Source organism: Rhinolophus hipposideros (assembly GCF_964194185.1).
Source record: "Rhinolophus hipposideros genome assembly, chromosome: 23".
In the NCBI taxonomy this organism is placed as follows: Eukaryota; Metazoa; Chordata; class Mammalia; order Chiroptera; family Rhinolophidae; genus Rhinolophus; species Rhinolophus hipposideros.
This window is the reverse complement of record NC_138069.1, coordinates 2,531,238-2,541,747: the sequence shown is the minus strand read 5'-3', so window position 1 is coordinate 2,541,747 and position 10,510 is coordinate 2,531,238. Positions and strand designations below refer to the sequence as shown.

The 10,510-nt window shown below is 59.8% G+C and overlaps 2 protein-coding genes across 4 annotated transcripts in view; one reads left to right on the top strand and one right to left on the bottom strand.

Annotated features, from left to right (window-relative positions):
- Nucleotides 1-2,730: 2,730 nt before the first annotated feature.
- Nucleotides 2,731-8,308, bottom strand: JMJD4 (jumonji domain containing 4). Its single transcript, XM_081036287.1, has 6 exons — nt 7,685-8,308; nt 6,736-6,901; nt 4,710-4,835; nt 4,133-4,385; nt 3,444-3,590; nt 2,731-3,133 (listed from the first exon to the last, which is right to left on the bottom strand). The coding sequence occupies exons 1-6, from the start codon at nt 7,947-7,949 to the stop codon at nt 2,831-2,833; spliced, it is 1,260 nt and encodes a 419-aa protein (XP_080892413.1). The 5' UTR covers nt 7,950-8,308; the 3' UTR covers nt 2,731-2,830.
- The window catches only part of SNAP47 (synaptosome associated protein 47), a 60,632-nt gene continuing 58,354 nt past the window's right edge, over nt 8,233-10,510 (top strand). The window contains exon 1 of one of the 3 annotated variants that reach the window (XM_081036290.1): nt 8,233-8,539. The gene's annotated coding sequence lies outside the window, so the exon portion shown is untranslated. The remainder of the gene's footprint in view (nt 8,540-10,510) is intronic. The other 2 variants (XM_081036288.1, XM_081036289.1) reach the window with 2 other exon arrangements.

Below are 10,510 nucleotides of genomic sequence, written 5' to 3'. Positions count from 1 at the left end.
TTCCCATCCTCAGTGCCCGCTGAGGGCCCTGCGATTTGAATCCTCCCGGGAGACCCCACTACGACCACCCATCAGGTACAACGTATTCACCCCTTCACCTGCCCTGATGAATGTGCTTTGGGTGTCATGGGGCATGAATCTTTCCTGCGGGGAGGGCTGAGAGATGCAGCCTGGCAGGCTGAGGAGGAGAGTGCTCTCAGGACAGATGTCCAAGGACGGCAGGGACACAGCATTTCTAGTTAAATACCGCAGTGCTTCCAACCCCAGAGGGAAACACACTGCCCTGAGCTCACCGGAGCACCCTCTGGAGCTTCCCCCAGGATGGGGACTCAAGGGCTAACAGCAGACTCAGCAGAGAGCCTCTGGGATACAGCCTCCAGCTGGCACCGTCACTTATTTCAACAGCTCCAGAATATACAGTCTATAAAAGCACGAGCCTGGTGACGCATGAGGCAGTTCTGAGTTATCTCCTCCTTCTGACAGCTACAAGTGTCACCTCTGCTGAGTGACTGTGCAGAGACACTGTTGAATGTGAGAGGGTGTGCAAGAAGCGGACATGGGACAGAGCAAAATGGAACAAGTGGTTGTTGAAACACAGTGATTGAGAAGGGGTTGATTATTGATGACTTAGTGGAACTCAGATGGTGCATGTGCACGATGGAATTGGCCCAAGCGAGCAGTGCTTGTTGATTTGCACGGAGTGTGCAAGCACTGTCAAATGGCATACAGTGGCTGTGCAGAACGGGGAACTGAAAGGAGCAGCATGGTGGAGAGGCTGGTAACCCGCCCAGTGTGCTCAGAGTGGCTTTTCACAGGGCGTGTGCAACGAGACCCTTTGAACAGCACACCAGGGTGTGAGAAGCATGTCTGACAGTGAGTCCTGAAATGCTGAGAAGCGTGTGCATTGGATGGAGCAAGATGCAGATTGGTTGTTGAATTGCACATGGTGTATAAAAGCTGTGAATGGCAAACAATGGGTGTGCAAAGTGTGAGGGTGAGTGGAGAGATATTGGCTTTTAAATTACACACAGCAAGTGTGCAGGAGTGATTAAATGGCAGTGGGTGTGCAAGGAGAAGTTGGTTGGTACAGGATGAGTGTGCAGAGGGTGGTCATTGAACCCAGGGAATGTGCAGAGTAAGTTTAGTCAGTGTGCCAAAACAGTGGTTCAAAAACAGTCAGGGGAGTGTGCAGAGGGACAAAGAGCAAAACGAGGGGACAGGTGTGGATGCTGGGTGGGGCAGGTGAGTGACCCAAGGGCGGTCACTGGATTGCCCACAGCAATTGTGCAAGGAGGTACTGCTGAGTGTCCGAGCGGGCATGTAGGAATCGGGCGCTGGAGGGCAGTGGCTGCTCTGCCTCATTCGCCTTAAGCACAGTGGACAAGCGTGGAGTGGTTATGTTGGTCACTTATGTGCCCACACGGCCAGGCCAGTGCCGTTTGCCCAAACGCCAGTGTAGATATTGTAGTGAAGGTGTTTCTCACATGAGGTTAACATTTAAACCAGCTCACGCTGAGTAAAGCAGATGACCCTCCGTAACGTGGGCGGGCCTTGTGCAGTCAGCTGAGGCCTTAAGAGCAAGGACCAAGGATTACGAAGCCATTCGCTCTCCAGACTGACACAGAAAACCTGCCCAGTCCAGGCGTCAGACCATAGACCGCAAGGCCTTTTCCCTGTGTCTCCAGCCTTTCCTGCAGACTTCACTCAGCATCCCCACCACCTCTCCATACGTCGAGTGGTTCCATGGAGAACCATACCATAACTACTGTGGCACACAGGTGTGCAGTATATTTGCATGGTGCAAATATACATGCAGAGGTTAAAATACAGAATCATTGATTTGCTTGGCAGAGATGTGCAAGGTCTGGGGGTTGAATGGGAGAATGGAATGCGCAGTGGTTGTTGAATCAGTGCAAAGTAACTCTGGGTGGCCAACAGTAAGTCTGTCACTGGTGGAAGGTGGATGGTGCAGAACGGGTGTGCAAGGTATGGGAGAGGCCTGGGCTCGACCCTGGGCAGGGCCCTCACTGCTGGGAGCTGCGGGGGTGGCCCCGGAGTCTTGGGGCAAGGCAGTGCTGCAGCAAGCACGAGGGAAATGCCCCAGGCAGGGCGCGCTCTGCCGTGCCAACAACGGCCAGCAGCATCCGAGTGTCCCGAGTGCAGTGCCTGTGGTCCTGACCAATGACATCTCTGGCTCAGGATCTTGCCAGGGGGCAGCAGGCAAGTGGAGGAAAGGAGGGCTCTAGTGTGGGATGCAGACACAGGCCCTGCGTATTGGGCCTGCCTTGGGCCCCAGTATTTCCACCCTACATTCTGCTCCAGTGGGAGACCTGTGGACTTGGCAGGGGCGTGGTGCTACTACAGAGGGCCCAGCGAGACAAGCCGCTGCCCTGCGCTGCCATGCGTGGGAAGCCCGTGGGCTTGGTGCTGGCCTCTGCTAAGGGAAGGCCAGGAGGCACCAGGAAAGCCCAGCTACGTGCCGCATCCCCCACTCGAGTCCCCAGCATACTCCCAGCCTCCTTGCAGCAGATCTGAGTTACCAACAGCTGCCCACCCACCCCACACTGGATCCGAGTCCCCGGTGCCACTGGGCCTCATGAGGACAAGGAACCTGGACTCTCTGGACAAGTACTGAGGTCCCGGGATGCCAACAGGATGGTACCAGACCCTTAAGCGCAGGAACCGAACCTGGGAGGCCAAGACAACAAGGCTCAGCAGGGAGGTGACATGTTCAGGCCACACAGGATGGAGCTTTATTTCTGGAAGGGACCCTGGAGCAGGGCGAATGCCTTCCACGCCAGGACGTGTCACGTGGTCCTCATGATACGCATTAAAGGGATGCAGTGGCAGCCACGAGCTCCTCCAGCTGCTGCAGGAGGTCCTCTGGCTGGGGTGAGAACACACTGCGGTCCAGTTTCTCAAAGTCAGGGTGGGCCACCACGGACGCCAGCACCTCAGCAATCCGGCTGATATCAAAAGCAGCCTGCTGGGGGCCCAGCCCAGTGCCCTTGTTGCCCTCCCCCTCACCAGGGCCTGTCTCCGTCGCTAGGAGGGGGAGTCTCCTTTCTGCAATGACCTTGAGAAAATGATAAAATTCTTCAAAATTGATCCCGGAGCAGGACTTCATGATGACCTGGGACAGCGAGAAGCAGCCAGTGAGCCACTGCTCACTTGCAGCTCCAGGTAAGTTTTTGCTGACTGTGGACAGAGTCCCAGCTACAAAGGACCCCAAGCCATGGCACTTCAGCACGGTGACAGACACCCGGGGGCCGGCCAGATGAATGCATCTCAGCCCCCCAGCCTGGAGCCCGTGATGTGCCTCGGCCCCAGGCTGACCCTCACAGGCAGGCCTGGCCGTCACCCTATGCCCTCCCCCCACTGCAGCCCTGTCCGTGGTGAGCTCTCCACCCCGTGGCCCTCTCCTGTCCTGGCAGACATCCCACCTGGCAGTGGTGGTGCCAGTCGGGCATTGTGTCCTTCCACTCGCTAACCTCCCGCTGCACGGCTCGGAGCTCCTGCTGTAGGAAATGCCACATGTTGGCCAGGTTACAGCCGTTGACCCAGTTGTGGTTGATGGAGATAGTGTCCTCCTGGAAAGGACAAGTTGCAGGCTGTCCCCACAGCAGGCACTGTCCCCTCCCAGGTCCTGAAGTCCTCCCAGCCCTCCTTGGTTTGAAAGGGTTGCTCCCACCTCCCCCTGGATGACAGCAGCGAGAGGGAGCCAGGGCTGAGATCCTGAATCTACAGCTAACCCAGAGCAGGCTCTCCGAGGGCCTAGGACAACCCCACTCTGCGAAGATCAGGAAAGCAATGTGGGAGGGAGGGAATGGAGGCTGAGAGCGCTCCGCAGTGCTGTGTGTGGAAGTCAACAGGCCCACACATGGCACCAGGCTTGCCATGGCCTGCCCTGTCCCACACCCAGGCTCTCCCAAAGGGCGACCTGCCCACTGTGGAGTCAGGAGGGAGGGGCCCAGCCCTCTCTGTGGAGAGCATGCAGGAAGGTGCCAAGGGCAGGCCGAGGGCAGTCGGAAAAGGAGTCAGGACCAGCCTGGTGCAGCCCCATGGGGTGTCTCCCTGCCGGCCTGGACTATGTCATGGGCACGCGGGGCGGGGTGGCGAGGGCCCACCCTACCAGATTGTGGACTTGGTGGTGCCACCCGCTGGGCACAAACACCATCTCGCCTGCCTCCTGCGTGACCTCCAGCGGTGGGCTGCAGTGCTGGCGGCTGTCCAGGAGTGTGGAAGCAGTCACGTCGTAGGGCAGGCTGCCATGGCAGTCCCGCAAAGCTTCTTCTTGTCCTGGTGGGAAGAAGAACCACTTTTTCCTCCCGCAGATGTTGACAGACCAGCTGAAGGAGCGGAAGATGTCGGCGTGGAACGGCGACCTGCGCGAGAACCCCTGCTGGTACCTTGTGGCCTGGGCATGGGCTTTGGCTCTTCCAAGTGGGCTGGCCATGCTCAGGCCTGAGGTTCCCAGTTCTCACACCTGCCTGAGAGCCACAGGGGTGAGCCAGACACCCCACCCCAGAATAGCAACAGGAGATACTCAGGTTCTGGATGGAGCCACAGAGTAAAGAACGGAAGTGGGCTTGGAAATGCCAGACCTGGCAGCCAGCTCCACGGCCTGGCCAAGGGAACTGTCCCAGAGGTTCTTAGGAGAGGGGCTGGGGCCAGGGGGGCAGGAGGGTAGGGGGCAGACGCACGGTTACCAGGTGCCGGTGGGCCCCATGTAGATGAAGCGGTAGTCGTCCACATCCAGGCAGTCCCAGTACTCATTGAGCCAGTCAGACGAGAAGTACATGGGCAGGGTGAACACGCCCTCAGCAGAGGAGTCCCTTCAGAGAGCACGTGGCATGAGGATGCTGCCACCGCCATATACCCAGGTCCAACTTGGTCACCAATGGGAGGTGACCTTCCAGAGCCAGCACCAACGACCAGGCTGAGTGGGGCCACCTCACACCACCCAGCCCTGATAGGCCACCGGATGACTACAGTCCCCAGTGACCCCAGCTGAGCTCGCCCAAATGACTGAATCAGGCAGGCAGATGAGATGGCTGTGGGCTGCTGGGACAACCCACGCAGGAAGCAAACCAGGAGCGCCGGGCCCCTCCCACACCAGTTTCAGGATTTCAGACCCTGGCTGAGTTGGGTTCCAAAATTATCATCCGAATCACACCGGTTTTCTGAAACTGTGGGCTACTCTGGCATTTTCACCCGCACCAGTGACCTCAACTCTGCCGAGTGGATACAAGGCCACAGGCCCAGGCCCAAGGACGGCCATGACCACCAAGGTCCTTTTCACTCCCAGCCCCTAAAACCCTCTCAAACCCTGGGGGGGCCCACAACCCAAGTATGGGCTCCCAAACACAGGAGCACATTAAACCAGCCCAAGGGGAATGACAGGCTGGAACAAGCTTCTGGACTCACTCACATGGCAAGCGCGGTCAGAGGCCATGACCGGGTGAGCCCAGAAGCACCAAACCACTTGTACTTCCCCAAACACCATGCCTTTGGGCACTGAGCCTCCTGCTTACTCATCAACACCCTGCTCAGATGGTACCTCCCTGTGGCCACCACTGCCTGCCTGACTGGGGCTTGCTCTGCTCTTTTCATTTTAGAGTTGCTGGGAAAATACAGGACACTCAGTCAAAACCAAATGTGAAATAAACAATGAACAAGTTTCTAGCACAAGCATGCCCCACGCAGTACTTGGGATATACTTACACCGAACCCCCCCTTGCTGCCTTTCTGAAGCCCATATCCACATGCATGAGCATCGAGGCCTGAGTCCCTGAGGGCCAGGACCAGGGTCTGGTCACTCCTGATCCACTGGCTCCACAGCCAGCTCTGTGCTGAGCACAAAGGATTGGGGCGGGAGCACTGAGGACATGCTGTGGGGGCTGGGGGGTGGGGCTGGGGGCTAGTACTGGTGTGGCTTGTGCACTCCAGCACTGGTACTGAAATCACATGGGCCTGAGTTCTAGTCTCACTTTACCTTTCTGAGCCTTAGTTTCCACATCAGCAAAACAAGAATTCGATTGTTCACTCATTCATCCAACATTAAGTGAGCACCTATGTGCCAGCTGGTGGGAGTTGGATTAGGATGGTCTCTGCTGGTGAAAGGCACGCCCCTGGGTGGGGGAAACAGACACAAAAGCTGAGGACCACCTCTGAGAGTGAGCACGACAGTGGGAGGGAGATGTTTCTGGAGTAGCATCGTTTGAGCTCCCAAGGTGGGAGTTTGAAGCAGGTAGGGACAGACTGAGAAAGCTCTCCTTAAAGAGCCAGTGTCGCTTGGCAGCGATGAGGATTTTCGGCAGGTGGGACACATAGCCTGCTGGAAAGAGCATTTGGACTTCAGCGGCTCGCCAGGAGACTGGCAGCAGAAGAGTCTGGACCTGGAGAAGTAGGGTTGGAAAGGGAAACCAGTCACAGGGGTATCTGAGAGGAAGGGCAATGGCCGGGCGCTGCCAGTTGAATGAGGGTGGAGCCTCCAGCTCTGGGCACATGTGACAAAGATGTAACCACAGCCCACGGGCGCCTCCACCAGGCCCACATTCCCCACAGCAGCCAATCTCATGCAGGAACCATGAGAATGCCCACACTGCTGCAGAGGGCCGGAGTTTTTATACGGATTAGAATTCCTAAGTGGGGAAAAGATGAGATCCTCTGTGTGCACGCAGGGTTCACTCAGGTCTGGACAAAGCAGCGCCGCGGCCGTGCCCACGCCTTTACCTGCACAGGTGCCAGTCTTTGAGGTAGAGACAGCCCCGGGAAGAGGAGTAGTCCTGTTGGATGAACTCTTTCCAGTAACTGATGTAGTCTCTGAGAGGCATGTGTTCTTTGGGGTTTGAGTTATATTCCCGGACCCCACAGTTTGCGACAGGTACAACCACATCTCCTGAAAGGGACGGGTCAGGTATAGACGTTTCTGGACGTCCTCCAGCGTGTGCATTCGCTCGGACCCTGTTCACCCTCCAACTCGCTGCCACCCCATTTCCGCACGAGCTCCCGCGCGGCCCGCGCGTGCAGCCGCCCCCGCCCTCCGCGGCCCCCCGCCGCCCCCCGCCCCCCGCCCCCCGCGGCCCCCCGCCCCCCGCCCCCCGCCGCCCCCGCCCCCCGCCGCCCCCGCGCAGCCGCCCCCGCCCCCCGCGGCCCCCCGCCCCCCCGCGGCCCCCCGCCCTCCGCCGCCCCCGCGCAGCCGCCCCCGCCCCCCGCGGCCCCCCGCCCCCCGCGGCCCCCCGCCCCCCGCCGCCCCCGCGCAGCCGCCCCCGCCCCCCGCGGCCCCCCGCCCCCCGCCCCCCGCCGCCCCCGCGCAGCCGCCCCCCGCCGCCCCCGCCCCCCGCCCCCCGCGGCCCCCCGCCCCCCGCCGCCCCCGCGCAGCCGCCCCCGCCCCCCGCGGCCCCCCGCCCCCCGCCGCCCCCCGCCCCCCGCCGCCCCCGCGCAGCCGCCCCCGCCCCCCGCGGCCCCCCGCCCCCCGCCGCCCCCGCGCAGCCGCCCCCGCCCCCCGCGGCCCCCCGCCCCCCGCCGCCCCCCGCCCTCCCCCGCCCCCCGCGGCCCCCCGCCCCCCGCCGCCCCCCGCCCCCCGCGTCCCCCCACCCCCCCACCCCCCGCCCCCCGCAGTCTGACCTAAGAGGCGGGCGCGGGCGCTGTGCGCTTGCTCGGGCCTCCCGCTCGTCCTTACCGTACTTGTGAAGCAGGTACTCGAAGTCGGGCTTCCCGCTGGGCGTCACCCAGTGCCTCCTGCTGCCCCAGCCCTCGGTGAAGGCGCTGGAGAAAACACACGGAACATTGGGGAGCAGGTAGCCCTTGAAGAAGTCGGCGTAGGAAAAGGAGTCTGGCTTCTCGATAAAGTCCACCTGGCCCGGGGTCGGGAAGACCCTGCAGGGGAGACATCCCCGGAGGCCTCGGAAGTGGCTCTCTGCGAACATGCGCGTTTCCCTGTCCATCCCGGGCGAGGCTCCGCGTCCATGGGGTGCGGGGGTGCCGAGGCTGGAGGGGCTGCCGGGGCGAGGAAGCTGCCGAGCGGCTGGGGGTGTCAAGTGTGGTGGCCCCGCGAAGGGCGGGAGCCGGAACCGGGGCCCGGGATTCTCACCGCCTGACACTTTACCCTGGGAGGTGACGAGGAAGTACTTCCTAAAACTACTTCCGGCGCAGCAGACGCTGTGGCCACCTTCGGCTCACAGTCTCCGCGCCGGCCGGAGCGAAACCGCGAGGCACACGCACTCAAGCGCGCTCGCCGGACGCAGACGGTGGAACCAAGAAGCCGCGGGCGGAGTTCCTGCCGGAGCGCACACCCCAGCGCGCTGGGGCCTGAGCGCATGCGCCCAACGCGGGGCCCGCAGGCGCAAGCGCCGGTGCGGCGCGCTGCTCATCCGACCTGCTTCTGGGCCCACAGAACGTCGAAGATCGTCACCCAGCGCCCGTGTCGACTCTTGCAGTCATCGCGCCTCAGGACTCGGAAAGGCGTCGTCCCTTGTCTGCGGCTGAGCCCGCGTCGCGGTGAGGACCCCTCCATCCCTGTGCCCCAGGGCCTGGGGTAGGTGGTGGGTTGTGGTAGGAAGGGCCAGGACTGGTGAAAGGCGGAGGAGGGAAGAACCGGGAAGAAAATGAGTTTGGGAGAGTCCAGGGTCCCGGTGGAGAGGGATCCAAGGCGGGAGTAGGGAGCCGCAGTGGGATGACGTGCGACAAGCCGGGGGTGGGAGTGGAGCGGCCGGGGGTATTACGGGATCTGTGCTCCATCAGCTCCTTTGTCTGTGCGGTCAACGTGTGGCATTGTTCACTGGGCCAGCGTGGGGGGAACTGAGGACACACTGGGAGGGCAAGATGGAGACGCATCGCCACCCATCCTCCCGGCTGGAGATGAGCACGTTTTACTCTTTGATGTGGAGCTCTCCTTCCAGGCATGCATTCGTGTGTTCACATTCATTCATTCATTTCCTCTCCCTCCCTGGACACACAGTTGTGGTGAATGCAGATCATGGGGGCAGGAGTGGAAGGAAAAGTGTGGGCAAAGTGTTCATATTTATATAATTACCTAAAGATGGGAACTATGGTCAAAATTTGCCCCATGGGAGACATGAAATTCAGGTGGGTATTGCCCGGGAGGAGTCCAGCTCCTGAAGTTGTGTGGTTGAGAGTAAATTTCTTAAGAAAGGGGAGGCTTTGGGCCGGCAGGTCCACGTCCATATGCTCCCTGAGATTGTCACTTGGGGTGGGAGATGGGGTCTCCTTTCTTGAGCACTGGCTGGCCCACGCATTTGTGCCGTTTCCCCAGTCTCCATGGTGGCCCTCTGGCGTTGGCCGCATCCCCACTGTACTTGCCGAGCTCTGACAGCAGAGTGAGCAGGACTGTGTCCCTCAAAGGCCACTAGACGGCAGCCTTGGCATCACCTGAAAGCCTTGAGAATGTGCACTGCTGGGCCCCACCCAGACCTCCTGCGTCACAACCTGGGGCGGGCACTGCTCTAAGCCTGGTCACTTCCCAGTGACACAGCCCTCAGAGGGCCAAAGGGAAAACAGCAGAGGGGAGTTTAAAAGTCAGCACTTTGTAGGAAATGCAGTGAGAATTACGTAAAATCCCAGTTGTCTGCTCTAAGAAGTTAGAACGACAGTGCATACCCTATGAATAGGCCATGTTGTTGTAATGAAACACCCCAAACAGCATGTTTGAACCTCCCAGGTCGAAAGTGGGCGCCTCTGAGGAGCAGGAGGTGAAGGTAATGGAAAAGGCGGGCCACGGCGCCTGGGCACACTGCTCCCACTGTTCTCGCTCTAAGCCTGCTTGTGGTCAGGAGTTACTGGAAGGTGTGTAAAATGTTGCTGCTTCTGTCACTCTGGAAATTAACTAAAAATAGGTGTTTACTTGATACTGAGCCTCGCTGCAGGTACAGGTCTGATGCACGGGCTGAAAGAGATCCATTATACTGATTGCCGTGCGTCGGCAGTGCTGTCCAGTGACCGAGAGCATCACTCTGGGGACGTCCCAGACGTCCTTGGGCTGCCCCAGCTCTGTTTCCAGTGTCCACACAGGTCTGTTAGTCTTTCACTGGGTTCCAGGTGACAGCAGGTGAGGATCGAGTAAGGACTCCAGAACTCAGCGTAGATCGGAGACCTGGGTCAGCATGTGGAAGGAAGAAAATGGTCCACGTGGCCCGTCGATGGCTTCTGCTTGTGGCTTGGGGACCACTCAGCACGTACTTCCTGGGTGCCTGGAATGTCCCGGCATTGGGCACAAGGTGTTTGCTTCTCCAATGTGTAGACCGACTTGGTCCTCACGTAAGCACATCCACGGGCTTCTTGGAGTGGTGACCACAGATTTCTCTGTTGCTTTTCCCTGATGTCAGTCAAACCTGAGTACTTTCTCATTTTTCTTACATACGGTAGTGAGAAGTGTTTGGGTTCTCCTAATTTTTCTTTCCGTTTTCTTTTCTCTCATTGTGAATATTAGAACATTGTAGAGCTGACGTTGTCCTTAGGTCTTCTAGTTGTTTTAATGGTAGATAAACAG